At 48.5% G+C, this 19,226-nt stretch overlaps 1 protein-coding gene across 6 annotated transcripts; it reads right to left on the bottom strand.

The window, feature by feature from the left end:
• Positions 1-346: 346 nt before the first annotated feature.
• On the bottom strand, positions 347-18,061 carry LOC130151750 (serine/threonine-protein kinase 35-like). 6 transcript variants are annotated; one of them, XR_008822702.1, is made up of 6 exons: positions 16,412-17,284; positions 15,427-16,053; positions 14,142-14,358; positions 11,886-12,138; positions 2,364-2,510; positions 347-896 (listed from the first exon to the last, which is right to left on the bottom strand). XR_008822702.1 is itself a non-coding variant. In XM_056344411.1 (5 exons), the coding sequence occupies exons 2-4, from the start codon at positions 15,970-15,972 to the stop codon at positions 11,903-11,905; spliced, it is 999 nt and encodes a 332-aa protein (XP_056200386.1). In that variant the 5' UTR covers positions 15,973-16,053; positions 16,412-17,284; the 3' UTR covers positions 2,236-2,510; positions 11,886-11,902. The 6 variants fall into 6 exon arrangements, 5 of the variants coding, with proteins under 5 accessions (XP_056200386.1, XP_056200384.1, XP_056200385.1 ...); XM_056344411.1 differs by lacking the exon at positions 347-896 and having other exon boundaries at positions 2,236-2,510; XM_056344409.1 differs by lacking the exons at positions 347-896; positions 2,364-2,510; positions 16,412-17,284 and adding exons at positions 6,631-8,867; positions 18,024-18,061.
• Positions 18,062-19,226: the final 1,165 nt, after the last annotated feature.

Here is a 19,226-nt window from a genome sequence, read left to right on the forward strand (position 1 = left end):
ACGCCCTCCCCCACCCCTCCCTCCTTCCCGGGCTTAACTTCACCCCCAGCTCTGTCTCCTTCCCCCGAGCAGCACAGGGGACCAGGAGTAGGGGCTGGGGTCGGTCCCCCACCCGCTGTCCCTGTGGCTCCTGCCCCCCGTGGGGAGGGTCCGCACCCCCTGCCCGACCCCCGCGGGGTCCCCAGTCCTGCCCGGGCTGCGGGGGGGAGCTGCCCCCGGGGGCTCCACGGGCTGGGGGCACGGCCTGCCCGGCCGGGGGCTCCCCACAGGCTGGGGGAGCCTCTGCTGCGGCGCCTGGAGCCCCCCGGCCTCCCCCTGCCCTGGCCTGGGGGGCTGCAGGGCCGCGGCTCCCCCCTGTGCTCGCTCCTCTCTCCGGTCCCACCTGCAAAGGGGGTTTTTCCCCTTACCCCAGGGGCGCTCCCACCATCGCTGGTGGGTCAGCCCTTGGCTCCATCTTGGAGCCGGCCGGCATCGGCTCCATGGGACACGGGGGAAGCTTCCAGCAGCTTCTCACAGAAGCCACCCCTGTACCCCCCGCTGCCAAAACCTGGCCACGCACACCCAGCGCAGGGTGCCAGGTGGTGGGGAGCTCAGGTGCAGCTTGAGCAGTAATAACCTGATCCATGCAGGAGCGGCAGGGCTGCAGAGTCACTTTTCGCTTCCCCACAGCCATGGGAAGAAGCCCATCTTTGCCCAGGAGACCCACTGGCACTAGAACCCTGCTGAGCGTGTGGGGACTACCTCAATCTGTTACTTTTTGGTCCCTGGGAAGCTGTTCCCTCCTGCTTTCCAGTGGAGTGCAGCATCAGATGGTGGTTAACAGCTGCAGGAGGGATCAAAGCTGCTGCCCTGGGTCACACAGTCCACCTGGTGGGTCCACCCAGGACAGGCTCCACCTGTGAAGAAAACAAAGCCCAGGGAAACAGCACCCCGACCCTGTTGCCCCCAGCTTTTGCCTTGGCTGCAAATGATAGCTACATTAGCAGCACAGAGACTGCCAGGGACATGAAATGGCCTCAGGCTGCACCAGGGCAGGTTTAGGTTGGAGACTGGGAAACATTTCTTCACCGAAAGGGTGTCCAGCACTGGGACAGGCTGCCCAGGGAGGGGGGGAGGCACCGTCCCTGGAGGGATGTAAAAGACGTGTAGATGTGGCGCTTGGGGCCATGGGTTAGTGGTGGGCTTGGCCATGCTGGGTTAGTGGTTGGACTTGATCTTAAAGCTCTTTTCCAGCCTAAATAAGTCTCTATTTTTTCAGGCACATCTGGGCCCCTCTGTCCTCTCTGCTTTAGTACTCAGCCTGAACTTGGAGGACCTGATGGCCATTACCCTACTTGTATAGCTATGTTTAAAAAGAAAAAAAAAAAAAAAGAGAGGAAGAAAAAAAAAGAAGAAAAAAACCACCAGACGTGCCACAGCACCTTCACGACCCCCTGGCCCATAGTATCCCCAACAAAAATGCTCCTGTAGATACTTCCAGCTGGTTGCCTTGCCAACCACAGCTGCCTGTTGGTCATCCTGGTGCAATACCTGCCCTTGCTGCTTGCAGAAGGCAGAAGGAACCACAGGCAGAAGTGGTTCCTGTCCCTTGAAGCTATGTGAGTGCACACAGAGCCCAGATCGGGCAAGATGAACTGGAACACAGTGATTCAACAGCCTCTTCAGGCAAAACAAAAACAAACCCAAACCAAAACCAAAAAAGCTGATGCTGGGAGCCACAGGATCTGATGTGCCGATGGCTTTTGGCAGAGCATGGTGCCGAATGACTCCTGCCTGGTAGGAGTTACTGTCCAAAGAGCTGGCTCCAAGAGAAAGATGTTAGGCTGCAGCCTAACAGCAGCGGGAAGCTGAAAATTTAAAAGCAGCTGGGAGAAACAGCAAAAACTTGAGGTATTCAAGCCAAGGTGAAGCGGCATCATTACAGGAACTGAGCCACAAAATGAGAGGACACCAACACTGAGATAAACATGGTAAAGTCAGGTATATGTAGCTCAGCTGCTCTGCTGACATTAACGTTAAGGGCAATTTTTACATCCAATAGACCTTTTATGTTTGAAAGGGATGAATTTAGCAAGATAGGTGCTGCTTAGTTTGGTGTAAAATAAAAGAATATCCATTTTACAGACCCTAGTTCGGCACATCCTGCATCCAGCTGTAAACTCTAAGCCACACTTAGCTCCATTGCTTCCCAAGACCCCAGCAGCAATGTTCATGATAAAAAAAGTCAACTTGGAAAAAAAGCCTAAGGAGAAATAGAGTATAAAATAAAAAAAAGGCAAGTAACCCAGAAATACCTAGCAATACTGGCAGCCTCTCTGGTGAGGCCAGGTATTACCAGTGGCACAGGGTGGAGGGGATCTAACCTGCTCTCGAGGATCGATCCCCTTCTGCCAGCTTGGATTTTGTTTTTCTTCTTTGCTCACATCCTTCGTGCAGCAGCAGCAGGGGCTGCCTCCTGCCTTCAGTGCAATAAGCAGTCACGCCAGGGGCTCAGGAAATCTGTGGCGAATCTGTAAGAAAAGGAGAAAATTAAATCAAGAGAAGCAGGAGCCAGAGAGGAGACGGATTTTAAAAAAAATACAGCAGTCACGATCCGGCTGTGCTCATCAGCTTTGTTTAATAAGAAGTTGGTGGTTCGGAAAAACAAAGTCGAGGTAAAATGGCACCGCTCAGACCTCGGGTTAACAGCAGCTTGAAAGCTTGGGGCTCATCGCGAGTTCTTTTCACATGGCAGAGAAGCGGTTTGGCATCGATTTATCCACGCCGCTGCCTGCTTCCCCTTCTGTCCCTTCTCCACAGGGGCACGGATGGCTCTGCAGGATTTCATGCCCAAAGGCCCCTTTCCAAAGGCTGCCAGCCTCTGCCCTGAATCACAGACCCACTTTGGTAGTTTTAAAGTCTTGCAGCAGCACACCTGGCTTTATATTTTTGTCCTCCCTCTTTCAGTTTGTTTATAACGGTGGGAAAAAGCCAAACATGGTGGGTTTTGCCTCAGTCTTTCGTGTAAGCAAAAGGCTGAGACTACTGAGTCATGAACTGACAGCTAAATTCATTCAGCACACGCCATCGGCAGAAGTTGGTGCTGGTTCAAGGAAAAAGGTTAAAACAAATAAAACTCTTAAGTCAACGTGTACAAATTCCTCAGTAGATGCCCGTTTTCATCAATGCTTCCTCCCAGAATTTGTGTGGTTCCAAGTTTTGTCCAAATCCAGCCGATACCATGATGAAAATTAAATATAAGCTTACTGGCAGCTGTCCTAAGTGCCCACTGGTGGGTATCGGGCACTAGATGTAGGTCCAGGCCTTGCACACCCCAGACAAGCCTTACTTATTTGTGTTTTCATCCCTGGAGGGACTTGATGCATCCCACAGCCCTCCAGCTCACTTCCCGGGAAGGCAGTGGTGATACACAAGCTCAGTACGCGGCTCCCAGGACATGCATCCTCACGTGGGAGCACCCTTGGGAGACGCTTCCCCCTCCTCTCCCACCGGGATTTCAAACTCCTGCATCACTGCATGTAGCAGAGTGGCTCTAGATATTTATTTCCGTTAGAAGAGTTCCTTTAAGTAAACCTTGATGCCTCTGTTTGGCTCGGGACCCACCTCTCCCAGATTTGCTGGCATGAGAGGAACCAGAGCAGGGTGATGAAACCAGGGTCTTGATCCCAGCACAGGGTGCGTGGGTGTCCGTGTCGCTCACTGTGGGGCCGAGACCCACATGATGGCTCGGCACAGCTTGCAAGACACCTGCGAAGCCACTTCAAAAGCCACTTTCTCAAAAACCTAAACCCCAAACTTCCTGGGGAAGCTACAAGAGGGCAAGCGTTGACAGCTTTGGGGGTTTACACCCCTCTGTGTACATCAGCACGTGGCAGGACGGTGGCTTCCAACTTCCCTCTTGCCTGCCTTCCTGGGAAACGCGGCCACTTTGCACTCCAGGCTATTCCGCAAACAGCCCTTTGGATCGGGAAGGAGCACAAGGCCGTGCCGAGCAGGAGCGCTGCGAGGAGGTGTGAATAACGCCAGTAGACTAGACATGGTTTCCATTTAAAAACAATTTAATTTAATTCTCTGATCCTGCAACTCTTTGAGAATGAAGGAAAGCTAAGTGAGCCTAAAAAGGGAGAAATCCACTGCTTCCAACTTCAAAAAGCCTCAGCAAAATCAATTAGGACCGTACGAAGGTTCTTGAAAGAACAGCAGGGACTGACCGAACCGCACGAGCTCGTTACCTTTCCAAATCCTCCCTCTCTCTGCAACGTCCCTGCACAACGCCAGCCGTGGTGTGTAGGTGTCTTTACATTTCACCCACCTGGGGACCTGGATCATGCTTTGCAAACAGAACGTAAAATCAGTGTCAGTGTTTAACGTACTGCGGAAACGGCCTCCTCTGATGGGGGAAGGCAGCCGCCGTGGAAGGGAACAAAGGAACAATGAATGTGAACCGAGTGCCCCGGTGCTAAAGGTTTTAATTAGGAACTGGTCTGTATCCATCGCCGATGGATTGAGCTGCAGGTTTCCCCGTTTTCCTTATTCTGCAGAAGTATTTCCCTAGATTCAGTCAGTTCATGAGCGATGCTAGCTCACTCCTGCACCCACACAAGCCAATAACCTCGCTCCCGCCTCTCCAGCTGCAAAGCAATTACGTTCTTTGAACTCTTCGCAAAGGCAAGGTGTCTACCTGAGGAATCTGGCTCACAGCAGCACCGATGCCGCTGCCTGCAGCTTTCACCAACACCAGCCATCGCAGCTCCCGTCCCTCCGCCTTCCCAAGCCCCCCGGACAGGCCGGCAAATCTGCTTTATCTCCTCCTGAGCCTCTGCTGAGACGAGACACTTAATCCAACCAGCTCCCGTGACCCCCGTGGAACGATCGGTACCTCCAGCCACCCCATCTGCATGTTGGTTGCCTGCAGATAACCGTGCAGCGACAGGCGCCCGGCGCACCTTCATTAGTCTCTGTGATTAACAGACCTGTGAATGTATTTAGTTCCAAAAAATGCTTCCCAGCAGCTGTAAGACTACCAGCTACAATGATGTATTTAACAGACATAGGAAAAAAGACCTTCTGCTGTCTGGCGAGATGTGCTGGGATGTATGATTAATGGAGGATTCTGCTAATGAATGATTTGGAGACAATGCTTAATTTTAGAGAAAAATAGAACGGTATTGACTGACTCAATCCTGCCCGGGGACAGAAGCAAGTATTTAATTCTTCCCCGGATAAATTCAGCCCCTAGCTATCTTGCATCTCCGTGAGTGATGTTATTTGTCCCATTGAAAAAATTTAACTAGTCTGAAGCGCCCTTAATCCAAAGCAATCAATTTAACCGCCTGCCTCAACGGACAACTCCAGCATTTAGAGAGGCTTTTCTAACACACCGCTCTGATGTGCATGAGGCTCATTGCAGGGTAGGGAATAAAAACCGGAGAACTCACACTTTTTCCCCCCCCCCCCCCCACCAAAGCAGAACAAAGCTTCACCTTCACTACCTGTTCGCTCGAAAGACAAAGCTGAATCACAGATCCACATTCCTCTCCATTTTTTTTAACTCTTTTAAAGAGAGATTATGACTGTAGGTAAAAAAAAATAATCAAAGTGGTACATCCTTAGTCATTGCTGCCAGTGCTCTGACCTAGGCAAAAATCAAGTGTCAAAGCCCCCCGAGCCAGGCGCTGAGCAGAGGCACCCACTGTCACCCTGTGGCGTGCTTGACAGTGCCGTTCTCTTCCTGCAATGTGATGGCCAGTAAGCAGTCGCCACTGCCAAACGTTTGCCTCCGGTCACCAAAGCAGTCGCTTTCACCAAGACCCAGCATTTTACCATGAAGGGAGCGATGGCCAGCAATATTTAGGGTGAGCAAGGAGGACGGCAGCATCGCCATCTCCCCCAGGAGCTGGAAGACAAGTGGTCTACAAACAGGGCACCACAGAGAGAGCAGCTCCGTCAGCAGCTAACCAACAGTTTAGGAACTTCCTGAACCACAAGGTTGCTCTAAACCACTGTTCAGTAACTGCTCATAGATTTACCTTCCACAAGTAGGTATGATCTGAACCCTCTGACACTTCACCCTCACCAGGGAGTTCAACAATTCAGGCAGGTGAAACCTGCGCATCCCCCAGGCATGCCCTTAGTTCTCGGAGCACAAGGTGGGAGTGTCCATTCAATAAAGAGTTTGTTTTCTCCATAACATACGTAATTTAACACACTTCCCATCTCCCCATTCCCAAATTTCAGGTCTTTGACAAACTTCTATTTTTCTTTTTTGGGTTTTTTTTTTTTCCTCAGCTATATTATTATTAATGAGCTGCATACAGCTTTTGAAACAGAATACCATGGATTCATGCACGCTTCCATTTTATTCTGTTCCTTTCCCAGCTACAGACTTTACATTTACCCTGTAATAGCAAGCTTGTTTTCAGAGAGCTACCCACAGCAGCTCCAGGATTCTCCCCCACCGCCCCTTTCACTAAGTAGTCATCACTTAAATTAGAGGCTGTCATTGCATACATTCATTTACCAATTCACTAGGTATTCGAGTAAGACTAACTTGTGGTACCTTCCTAAAAACAAAACCAACGACAAAACGACAAAAAAAGAAGCGTCGCATGTGATTCTGAAAAGTATTACCAGTATTACCACACTTTTTAATGAATTAGTAAAAAAACACGGCATTTTTTATTAACTTACAGTTTCAAGCAATTGAAGCAGACTAGCTAAAAATATCTAGCAGCTGTGAGGATACTTGCCTAGCATGGCAAAACAAGGAAGAAAACGAGTAAACAGCCATTCTCGGACCCTGCAGTTTTCTCACATGTTGCAAGGGTGTGCAAACCTATCTGCATTCCAGAAAAATGGACCTGCCCACACCTAAAAGAGCAGCAGCATGCCCTGAGGAGAGATGACAGAAAGCAGGCAACAGAGTAGCAGTGGCTACAGGATTAGGAGGAGAAGGGTGAAGAAACCTTACTTCAGAAAGGCAGCTCTGCAAAGCAGGAGCGTATTGATAACCGAAAGCTTCAGAAAGGCAAACCCAGCACATGGTCCCAAGTTCTAATGCCCCAGAACTCCAAGATGAGTTAGAAACCAAGGCAACAACTAGGATTCGGTAAGACAGGGCTGTACTGCAGGTGTAGAGCTGCAGTCGAAGCCAGACCTGTCTCCTACCAGAAGCCAGAAACGCTCTTCAGAACAGGGCGACCGTGGCTCTTCATAACAGAAGGTCCAGACCTCCATTTTCAGCGTCTTTCCACTCACCACACGGGCTGTCTGTGCACAGGTGTCAAGAGCTAAATGAGCTTCAAAGCAATTGTGTCTATCATTGCTGCGCATGCTTCAGATGTGGGAGCGTTGTCGGGCTAGGGATTCCCTAAATTCAAAAGTCAAGTTTAATTTAACCATTTGAATTAACTTATTTTGAAAAAGCTGTTCCCACAACAGCTCTTTTCAGCGGCCACCCCTATCAGGTAGTCCATTTGTTATCCGTTACAGGGACAGAGGCCAATTAATGCTTGTTTGTGCAGGACAAACATATTTTACAGCCTGGAGGAGCAGGTGAGAAAATGTTACGCTTCCCCATGGAAGGCCAGCGGAGCCTCTGGATAAAGTCATGGCAGGAAGAAAGATTCCCGCCACGAATTTAGCTCATGACACACAGCTTATAATACAGTCTTCTCTAGTGCAGTCACAGTCTTAGTAGAGTAGGACAGGGGAAAGAAATATATAAACTATTTCCAACAGGAACATATGTATTTGTCCTCTGTGCAGCATAGGTGGTGCAGAGGGGCTCGCTGTGTTATAGCTTTCTTTTGGCAGTTTATTCTTTTCCTACGAAAAGAAGCTGCCCCTGAAGGACACTGCTTCACCTCTGCACAACAGAAGAGCACAGGAGGAACCTTTTCTAGGAGCTCCCAGCTCAAGAAAAGCAAAGATCAGCAAGACTTTACAGATAAATTAAAATATTTTTTCAAATGGGGTGCAAATTAGACTCTCCATTTACCTGCCAAGATTCCAGTTCAGTCCTTTTCATTCCCCTTGTAAGAACAGCTGGCACAAGCAGCTAACACAGCAGGAAGCATGATTCCTTAAACTACTTTAAGTGTTAGTGACGCATACATTCTAATCAAGAGTTGGCATCTTTAACATTCTTTGTATTTATTTTAAGAAAGCGTTTTAGTTAATCTAAGCAAGAATATTCAAAAGCTACTGTGAAGAAAATACATTTTTGTTTCTGCTCAAACTTTTCAGAATAGACACTGAACACTTTGCCAGCTCATTCAGCAGACATCACTCAGTTACGTGGCCAAGCAGAACGGAGTGAGGAATTACATTTAAAAAAGCACCAATTAAACTTTCTAAAGACAACTTCTGAACCAAGAACATGGGACATGTCATTATCAGTGAGAAGCCAGGGCTGGAAAGGCAGTCAACATGCAATGGGGCAGAAAAGCCTGTCTTCCAGACTGCTCCTTCATGTTTCTTTGCTGTCCTTCAAAGGGGCAGTCACAGGACGGCAACAAAAGGATGCACAAGGGTTGCTTTAAAGAGAGCAAGTTCAGAAACAACTACAACTGTGCAGAGTATGGCCAGGCAGTCAAGGTCACCTCAACCAAGTTTTCACCTACACTACTCGCTGCATAAAAGAACATAAATATAAAACCACCGATGGCTTGCATAAAAATAGACTTTTTGGTAGTTCTCCTCTTAAAATTTTAAAATTACTGTACAAATAAATAAAGTTATAGTCCATTTAAATATAACTGTTCGGGGAAAACTGGAAGGCAGCATTGGTCTTCTGATCAACCCTCTCATTCCAAAGGAAGGCAGAGTTGCTTGCCATCTCAGAGGCCTCCAGTGGGACACAATACCTGCAAAGGAAACATGCCAAAGTTGCAAAATAAAATACTTCTTGGTGAAAGCACCGGCCCATACCAAAGGTCCCACTGTTCTGCCTTGGTCAGGGACATCGATTAGCATAAGTATGCTTAGGGAAAAGCACAGGGTAGGTACGCAAACAGGCTGTCCTCAGTAAAAATCCCAGTTCTGAGCAATGTTTAACATCAGGACTTCCTGAATCACAGGTTATATATCCATCTTTAAATTAATGAAAGAAAACTCACTTAGATGTTTTTTCACACTGTTCTGAGGAGATTTAGTGTTTGGCTGTCCTACACTGTAGAGTTCATTGCCCCTGTGTTAACAAATCATTACAGGATTAAAAAAAAAAAACAAAACAACAAAACAACAAACTATCTCCTGTTTCATTTGAACTTGCTACAGGAGAAGTTCTTCTGCGGCACCTAGATTTAGCACTGTGAGAAACCCTTTTCAGCTTCTGTGCTACTCCCGATTTTCGATTAGGAAGGCGGGATATGAAGTCAGCCAGCTCTCTGGGCTGAAGCATCCATGAATCGGTGTTTAAGACAACCCCCATTTCAGAAAACAGAGCTGGGTTTCGTTTCAGTCCACACTAACACAGCAGCTGACAGTGTTTTCAACACATGAGAGTAGCGGCTCGCAGTGCAGACTGCTGTGCCACAAGTCATTGCTGCATCAACTCGGATTACATGCCAAAAGCAAGTACAGTAAGTATTCAGCTAGCTTCCTACCGAACAGGGAAATAAAATAAATTAAGAGGATTGAGACCAACAGGGTTTTCAGGGATATGTCCTGGCTCTGCTGGCATTTTTGTTCTGCACCTGGTCTGCAAACCTATTTACCTTTATGGTTTTGTAATGAAAAAGGAAAGTCAACAGTAGTAAGCCTCACACCGGGCTGCTAGAGGCTTTTTTTCTTTCCTCCCCTCTTTATCCTTGCAAATTCCTCTATAGCAGGCTAACCACTTCAGGGCTGGCCTGCCAACTAGTGGCACTGTTGCTGTTACAATATGCCAGGCCTCCTGTTTCACGTGGGAGTCCCCAGAACAGCAGATCCTACCAGACTAATCGAGTATTTTTTAGTGATGAAACTGATTTTTCTAAATAAAAAAACAGTGTTTATCTTTTCCCCTGAAATTTCAATAACACGTTTGATGTAGTGCCACATAAGAAAGTGTGAGAAACACAGGAGAAGACTGTGATTAGTAAAAAGGAAGATGTAAGGCAGTTAACCTGTCCCAAGGGAAAACTGCAATGGATAGTTTGGAAATAAAAAGGCTAGAATTTTATCAAGATTGGCACTGGCAACGGACTTCTTTAATTAATGTTTTCACTAACAGCCTTGGCACAATTTTAAGTGTGCTGATGACACAAAGCTGGAGGTATTACAGTTATAAAAAAATATGATGAGGAAATATTCATTAACAGTTTCTTCTAACTGACAGGAGATAAAACCCAGTAATAGAAAACATTAAGGTCATGCATCTGTGAGCAAAAGTAACCCAGAATGTTATTGATTTGAAGCAACTCAAGGCCAGGCTGGACAGGGCTGGGAGCAGCCTGGGCTGGTGGAAGGGGTCCCTGCTCGTGGCAGGGGGCTTGGAAGGAGGTGGTCTTTAAGGTCTCTTCCCACCCAAACCGTTCTGTGATTCTCTGAAGTCAAAAGGGGCTTTAGGAAACAAAGTAATTATGAGAGGATTAAGTGATACAGATATGAGAGATGTGATCCTGGAACACATCAGGAGGAGTATTTCCAGACTAGATAGTAAATGCTAGTGCTTTACAAGGACTTGAAGAAACTCGCCTGGAGAAAGCGCAGAAGTTATTTTGATATGGAGGACATATAGGAGCCAGCCAACCAGCCTTGGACAGGAAGAAATGCTGCTAACGTTACAATTGTTCTCTATAAAATAGTTCAGAATGGGCAAACACCTGGGAAGGAGAACACTTTAAGCTAAAGGACAAGTCTGTCACAAGATCAAGTGAGTATTAAAGTGATCAGAAATGCATCTGTGTTGCAAAGGACACTGTCCTTTACCTGTAAGGGCAGCCAGATGCTCAGTCTCAGTGACAGCATCAGACAGAAAAAACTTTATTTCTATGATACATTTACCAAAGAAATCCTAGGATATGAAGTCCATGATAGCAGAAGACAGGACTTGAAAATCCTGGAAACTCCCTTCTGTATTTTCATCGCTCTGCTGAAAGACACTGAATCTGACAGACCATCCTGAATTTTATGTTGGACATTCAAACCTCCATCAAGGCAGATACTAAAGAGGCCATCAAGAAATCACAAGGATTAGGATCAAATTTTTTGTTCCGAAGTGGACACATAAGAAACAACAGTCTCGCTGCAGGACTCAGCAAGACCACCAGACTTCCAGTCCAGCTTTTTCCAAGACATTTTTCAAGGCCTTTACATATTAAATAGTTCAGGATACGAAGCTCCTCTGTTAGCTGGTGCACCCAGCTCTGGTACGCTCTGAGCATTAACAGCGCTTTAGTTAAAAAAAAATAAAAAATAAAAGCCTGTCTTGGGTCTGACAGCAACTATCGTGGCTGAATACCCTATGTAAGATGCACACCCACAAATATACAGTAACTTTGCCTGCTTCAGCTTTTGTTTAGTTAGCAAATACATTGTAAAAGCAACAAACAAGCACAGGTAAACGGTGGAGTGCTGGCAGAAACCTGCCCTCATCTGTGGAAATAGATGAGGTACAGGGTAAAGGACAGGCTGGCCCAAATACAGAGAGCACAACCAGTTCCCTGAACAAACCACATTAAGGAGCCACAAGTTTCTTTGTTAGACATACTTCAGCCAAATTCCTTTTCCCAAAATGTTTATCAAAGCCTTTTCTTCTCCTAGTTTGACCGCATCTTTCTATTGCTGAATTTTCAGAACTTCTACAGGTCGCACATACAGTTTAGAGGACCTTGGCCTGGAGGTCAATAACAGAAAATCCCCTGTAAGGTCAGACTAAATGGCCTGACAGAGACACTAACCTGAACGTCCTTCATCCCTACGAGGCAGAGCGTTGACGCTTTTTGCCATAGGAGATTTGCCCGATTCGGACTTCTAGTTGGAAGGCATCCAATCTTTTCTTCGGGTTAAAAGCCAGCATATCATGCAGGAGCTCGCAGAGATCATCTGGCATGGACTTGTTGTTCTTCAGGGGAATTCGTAATTTCATGTTGGGATTCTCAAGCAATGCTTCTCCAAGGGGAATAAGCTTCTTGCCTTGGCAGATATAAGTTCCTGAACACAGATAAGGGGGAGTCAGGTTATACAGGTAGAGGAAGTTCTACACAAAACGCTGACATGTGAGGTACAGACAGACAATCTGGAAAACAAAACATCTGAAAGATTCCTGGAAACATCACTTACTTAAGAGGCAACCACCAAGTCAAATATTGGGAGAGGCTGTTATTAGAAAAGGCTTTTACTTTCACATGGTAATCAAGATGCTGCACAAGGCTGCGTTCATTCATAACCATGTGTGGAACAGAGGGAGCAAGCTGAAGCACGGCATGCTCATCAAGCAGTTACACAGACCTCTATGTCTGCAGGGAACACGGGCTGCTGAAATAAGCTTCCTCCATTTCACTCCATTTCACCCTACTGGCAGACTCAGAAGCTCTGGAAGAGGGAGGGAGGGAGACTGCTTGGCTGCAGTGACTTGAAAGAGTTAAACACAAAAGTTATTTGCTCAGTTAGTCAAACAATTTTCAATTAAAATGACAGCATATGCCATTTACCGTTAGCCAACTTCTCCTCAGCAAGATTAAGGAAGGGAAATGTAAATTTGCTCCTGGTAATCTAAATAATTTCACTGGTTGTTGAAAATGATTAACCAGCTTCCAAAACAGACAGTAAAAACAGCTTTGCTCACTCAGGCTGTTCTGCCCCTGCATCAAGCAAAGAATAAATGTTTCAAAGGCAGTGACCTGTCTGCGTATAGAAAAGGTTGGCCTTGCAAACTCCTTATCTCAAGTTGGTGGGCGGCTATTCTAATGAAATCTATTCATGCTTTGGTCTCAGCTGCAACCATTTGCTTGTTTCTGTAGGCAGGAACTAAAACATTTATCAATGTTTGGCATTTTAAAAAGAAATAAATAACAGAATTGAGTCTATTTGGGAAGATGAAAAAAAAAATTAAAGGGGTAGTGCAATAGCATCTCAAAGTTCCTCCGTAGACATGCCTTTTAAGAATTTAAACATTTAAAAGACAGGCAGACAGGTATACTATGATCTCAGAGCCTGGGTAGATGTCTTAAATTATTATGCTAATGTGCATGACTGGCATTCTCTCCCCTCGAGATGGATTTTCCACTGCAATATACTTTTCTGAAATCATTTAGTACAAAGTATTTCAAGCGTGCGAATATGTGGGGGATTTGGAGGAAGGAGGCGGCAGGGGGTGGGAAGAGCAGGCCATCGGACGAGTCATCCCTGCAAGATCTTGCATCTCTAAACTGTGAGGAAACTCAGCCAGATGGCAGTGAAGCTTATCTAAACATCCTTTCCCAGTTTATTGTTTGGCTCCTTGGAACATCTTTCAGCGCTCCAAGTGATCCCATCCTTTGGTTATGCCAAGTTAAGGACACAAGCAAACCTATAAGCCCAGTTCCAGAAAGGTTTTGGTTTTAAGAGCATTAAAAGCACTCCTGAGCAAATGGAAGTACACAGATACTAAATCCTTTATCAAGAGGATAGCTGTAAGACAGATGCCTCACCAAAAGCTATGAGGGTTTTTTCTCTTCCAATTCTTTAGTGACAGTAAGGGCCAAATCCATTTCTGCAGAGCATTCCTTAGAGTAAGGAACGCCTGACAGCATAGAAGCCAGAAGTGATCTTTCCCTCAACCTTTAAATCCTCCAGAGTATTTATGAAAAATTTGGCAGAAGGAACGATCTTCCAAACAATATAATGATTTGCAAATATAAAAAGCATTCCCTCTACCTTAGTGATATGTCCTCAAGACCTGGAAACCCCACAGGAGAAGCTATCAAATCAGAAGCAAGGCATACTGAAGAAAAAGATTTCTTCACAGTTCTCTTAAAAACAAAAACCCAAACCCCAAAAAAAACCCGACTTTGAGTTCCTTTGGGTTGCAAGGTCCTTGCAAATTCCTGGAAAAAAGTCACATCTGAAGTATATATATGCCACAGCATTTGTAACTGTGCTGTGAGGACACCTCCCAGAGGGTCCCTACAGATCCAGAACATCCACTGGCAACAAGACACCAATCTGATCCTCACCAAGCAATTCCTTCTCAGTATCCACATCTCGGAAGGTGATCCTTTCGACCATAGCCCAGAAAATGATCCCAAGGGCAAATATATCAGCCTTTGCAGTGTAGTGACCTTCCCATACTTCTGGAGCCATGTAGAAGTTTGACCCACACGCAGAGGAGAAGCAATGCTGGTTCACATTCCCCTTCCCCTGACACACCTTGCTGAGGCCAAAATCTGCTACCTGCAATGCATAAACAGAAAAACCAAATCAGTTATTCACAAACACTGGCTTTACAAGCGTTTTTAAAAACAGCGGCTCGGTGAATTCCCCTCAGAAATCCATCACAGCACGGCACTCACACTAGTCGGGCAGCAACCCTGGTGAGATGAAAAGCTGGTTATTTCCTGCCAGCTGTCCGTTCCCCCACTCCTTTCCTGTCGTTTGATCCCCTTTCGAAGATGGGCAGAACAGGTATCTGACTGTTATCTTTCTGTGAAGTTCACTCTGATTACACCTAATCAGGATTAAACATACCTTGAACAACATCTATGGTAGAAGTGGCTCTTACTGTTCCATGGTGACCACACGGAATCTCTTGCATTACTATTATTGTCCATAGTGATTAATATGTCAATGATTTAATTGTCCCTTGATGGCTTTACAGGTCAAATTAGAAATACCATTATTGATCTGAATGGGCAAGACACGAATTATCTGAATGCACTGGCCTATTATTTTATATCCCAACTAGTGGATCTTTTGGGACTGAAAGTTCAGGAGCAAGCTGGCTCCCAGCTTTTTGGAGCACTGTAACAGACTTTCCGTCTGGTGCTACAAGAAACAAAGCCAGCTGGCCTTCACCTCAATCAGGGCACCAACATGAAGCACGAAGACATTTCCCACATCTCCCGAACATCAATATGTGCTTGAGGCAGCAATATTGGAAGCACTAGCTGTTGTACCAGGGCAGTATGTTCTTAAAGTTTAAGGGCGCAGAAAATATTGCTTCAGTTTTGACTGATCGTGATCTCTCTGATTATCTAGCATGCAGAAGTTTGACAGCCCTGAACTGCTCCTCTCAAGGATAAGCAGTGGATGAAGGATGTTAGAGAAACACACCACTGTGACCTCTACTTCCTTCCAAGAGTCCTAAAAAAAATAAAATAAAAATATGCCCACAACTGATATCAGATGTTCTGAGTACACTTACTGCAAGTATCACAAGACTTACCAAAAGCCCATTCCAAAGCACATGACGCATAAGCATTTAGATCACATACTTATTACAGCAAAGTTTCATTTCCTTACCTTTACCATAGGACTTCCATGTCTATGAGAAATCAAAATATTGTCAGATTTCAGGTCTCTATGCACTATCTGGTTTCTGTGCAGGAAAGCTATGGCACTGCTGAGCTGCCGCATGAAGCTGTTGTTCAGCTGAGCATCTGGGCTGCGAGACAGCAGGTATTCGTTCATGTTGCCACCGTCACATAACTCCATCACAAACCACAGAAAGCAGGGCAATCTGGGATCCACGCACCTCCGCCCTTTCAAGCAGGTCTCAATTAGCAGCAAATGGCTGTCTGATTTCTTGGAACAATGACTAACTGGCTGAAAGATCTGGCCGCTCTGCAGGATACACTCCTCCAACTGGATCACATTTTCATGTTTCCTCTGGATGCTCTGCAGGGCCCAGAACTCTTGGAGAGCCAGTTCTACATTTTCAGGCACACTACAACGCATTCTTTTTACAGCTACTTTGTTTCTAGTTTGATTAACAATGGCCTCATAAACCACGCCATAGGTCCCTCGGCCCACTTCTCGAACAATGTTGTACTTGGATTCCGCAGCCATCCCTCACTTCGGCCTAGCAAGGTGCAAAGCAGAGGAAAATACTTGAACTTATGGCAAGCAGCTGTCACTTGCAGTAAAACCCTGGAAGAGAAGGAGATAAAAAGCTTAACTCTCCTAAACGAAGCAGCTTACCAACGATCAACTGCAAATACTTCCAACCGGTATCAATTTCAGCTGTACGTGCATTGGTGTACGGTGCAGCTGCATGAGGACTGACAGGTAAAACGGGGTTTTAAGAGAAAGCCTATATCCATGGTAACTTTCAGACATTATCAAGTACAATCCTGACTGCACAGTAGGATACAACCACCCAGGAAGTAACATTGATTTGTCAACAACAGATGAAGTTTAGTGAGAAAGAAAAAGAGCTATGTAGACACGTTCTGTAAGCAGCACAGAAAAGGGAGGATGAGACCTCCTGGGTAACAGCTGAACTTACTTTTACCAGAATTGACTTCTAAAGAAATAAAGCTAGCCAGAAGTGCCTGTTTGGCACTAAAATCTTTCACCCCTGCTCTCCCCCCGCACAAATATACCAATTATTCAGTAACTACATCATGTCCCTGGCACTTCCGCTACCAATTTTCTACCACTTCACACCCCGAGACTCACTCCCTTTCTCCAGCTCACCTTCTTCCTACCGCTTCACAAGCCTTACACTGCGCTTCCCCTCCACCTCAAGCTCCCTGTTCCACTCCACTGCCCCCCAGCCCACCACATCCTTCACTTTATTGCCCAGTACAGGTTCCCGCTGTGATTCTCATGGTCCCTCATTCAATTCCCCACCCCCCCAGCCCTATCCCCCAATAACCCTGCTCCCTTTTGAGCCTCCCATTTCACTTCTTCCTTTGCCAGTGCTTTTCAACACCATCCCAAGTTTTTCTCCCTAATAACACATTAATCATTCCCTGTGTTCATGTGTCACATGTTCCTTTCCCAATCCCCTTAATGCTTCTCCTGTTAAACCTCCCCCTTACTCCCTACTCCACCTGCTGCTGCCTTCAAAGCCCCACTTCCCTCTCCCTTCCTAAACCCTCAGTCCAGGTTCCCCAACCTAATGCCCCACTTCCCAGCCCACCCCACCTTCCTTCTCAATCCCTCTCCTCCCTCCAGCTTCATCTGCCAGCTGAGCTCCTTTCCCAAAAACACAGATGCGGCGCTTAGGGACATGGGTTAGTGGTGGGCTTGGCAGTGCTGGGTTAAAGGACTTGATGATCTTACAGGTCTTTTCCAACCTAAATGATTCTGTGATTCTGTGGCCTTTTCACCCAGCCTTCCCAAGCCTCTCCCACCCTATTCCTCACCCTCCAGCCCTCAATCCCCAACTCCTCTCCAAAGCAGCCCCCAAAGTCCAAACCCCAACCTGCCCCCAAACCCACTCCCACTATAGGCCAGCCCCCCACCCCTGGCATAACCACACCCTGCCCCAGGCCCAGCCTGGGCCCTTCCCTTCCCCATCTCCACTCATCCCAGCCCCACCTCAGCCCCCCTTCCCACCTCCACCATTGCCTCAGGCCTAGCTCTTCCCAGCACCTCAAGTAAGACCCCTTGGCCACCTCACGTCCCTGCCCCACCTCAGCCCCCTTCCCCACTCCCTGCCCCCCTGCACCATCCCCTCAGGCTCAGCTCTTCCCTGCTTCTCACCTAAGACTCCTTCCCCGCCTCAGGGCCCTAGCCCAGGTCCCCAGCCCCTGGCCCCCTCCCCATCTCCACCACTGCCTCAGGCCCAGCTCTTCCCAACACCTCAGGTAAGACCCCTTTGCCACTTCAGCCCCCTTCCCTTATCCCCTCAGACCCAGCTCTTCCCCGCTTCTTGCCTAAGAGTCCTTTCCGGCCCCCACCTCAGAGCCTTTCTCCGCCCAGGCCCCTCGGCCACCTCTGCCCCCTTCCCTGCCCCCTCAAGCCCAGCCCTTCTCGGCACCTGGCCTACGACCCCCTGCCGCACCGCAGAGCCCTGCCGGCTCCCCCGCCAGCCCCTCAGCCCCTCGCTCCCGCGCCCACTCGCCTCAGCCCGGCCCCACCCCCCGCCTCCCGCTCGCGCGCGGGCCCACCACCGCAATTCCCGCCGCCGCCGCGCGGCCCCGCCCACTTCCCACAGCCGGCCAACCAGAAGGAAGGAAGCTCGCCCGAACCAATCGCAAGCCAGCGACAAGGGGGAGGGGTAAAAGCCACCGCCGGACCAATCAGTGAACGCTTCTCCTTCCTCGCCTCAACCGGCCCGGGCGGGGAACTCCTGCGCGTGCGTACTGGTGGCAGCGTGGGGGGAGGACTACAATTCCCAGCAGCCCCTGCGGCGGACGACAGGTGCCTGCTACGGACAAACCTCCGCGCAGGCGGCACTTGCGGGCGCGCCCTGGCCGCCCCCCGCCCCCGTCCCGGCGTGGGGGCCGGGGCAGCGTAGCGCCCTGCAGCCGCCTCCCGCCCCTGTGTTAGCCCCGATTAAATAATAATATCAATAATAATAATAATAAAATAAAAACTGCAGTGTTTTGGAAACTTCTAGCAGAGGGTACCCAGCCCACCCAGGTCCTGCTGCGCCCCTCGCCCCGAATCAGGCTCCTCGTGTAGCCCCCCCGGCAAGCCTGGGGGGGGGAGGGGGGGGCTCCAGCGCGGAGCATCCCGGGGGGGGGGTCCCAGGGGGGAGTCCCCCGCGCTGTGGGTCACCCCCGTGGCTCTGCCCCCAGCCGGGGGCACACGACACGGGCCGGCACACCCCACACACCCCGCCCCGGCCCCCCGCCACCCCTGCAGAAATTCCCCCAGGCCATGGCGCTTGCTGGGGCTGAGAAGAAGGAGCAGCAAGAGGAGCGGGAGCCGCCTCCATCCCAACCACCGGGGCGGCTGTGGTCCTCCGGCAAGAGAACACCGGGAGCATCCCCTCCGGATGCACCTGCCCAAGAAACTGCAGCCGGACAAAATCCACGGTGGTCCTACTCACCACCACGGGGACACGGTGGGGACCCCGGTCCCCTGGTGACTCCCAGCCCGGAGGCCCCCCTACGTCAGCCTCTGGCCGGCCACCGCACGCCTTCAGCATCACTTCTAATAACGGCTGCCCCCACCCCCATATAAAGCTAAACCCACAGCATCCGTCCAACATATTTCCCTCCATCCTAAAAACAAGGAGCCGGAGCCCGGGATGCCGTACCACCCCTTCCCGGAGCACTTCAGTCCCCAATCCTGGCTCCAGGTGGAGGTGCCAGGGAGGATGCGCCCAGCGGGATGTGGGGTACCACGCTGCTGCCTCCCCAGCC

The sequence above is a fragment of the Falco biarmicus genome, chromosome 6, assembly GCF_023638135.1.
Source record: "Falco biarmicus isolate bFalBia1 chromosome 6, bFalBia1.pri, whole genome shotgun sequence".
Taxonomy (NCBI): Eukaryota; Metazoa; Chordata; class Aves; order Falconiformes; family Falconidae; genus Falco; species Falco biarmicus.

Excerpts from the sequence above, each read along its gene's own strand:
- LOC130151750 (XM_056344411.1), bottom strand. The coding sequence starts at position 15,972 with ATGGCTGCGGAATCCAAGTACAACATTGTTCGAGAAGTGGGCCGAGGG. Across the intron at positions 14,359-15,426 it reads ATGGAAGTCCTATGGTAAAG|GTAGCAGATTTTGGCCTCAG; the intron begins GTAAGGAAATGA and ends TATGCATTGCAG. Across the intron at positions 12,139-14,141 it reads TACTGAGAAGGAATTGCTTG|GAACTTATATCTGCCAAGGC; the intron begins GTGAGGATCAGA and ends ATCTGTGTTCAG.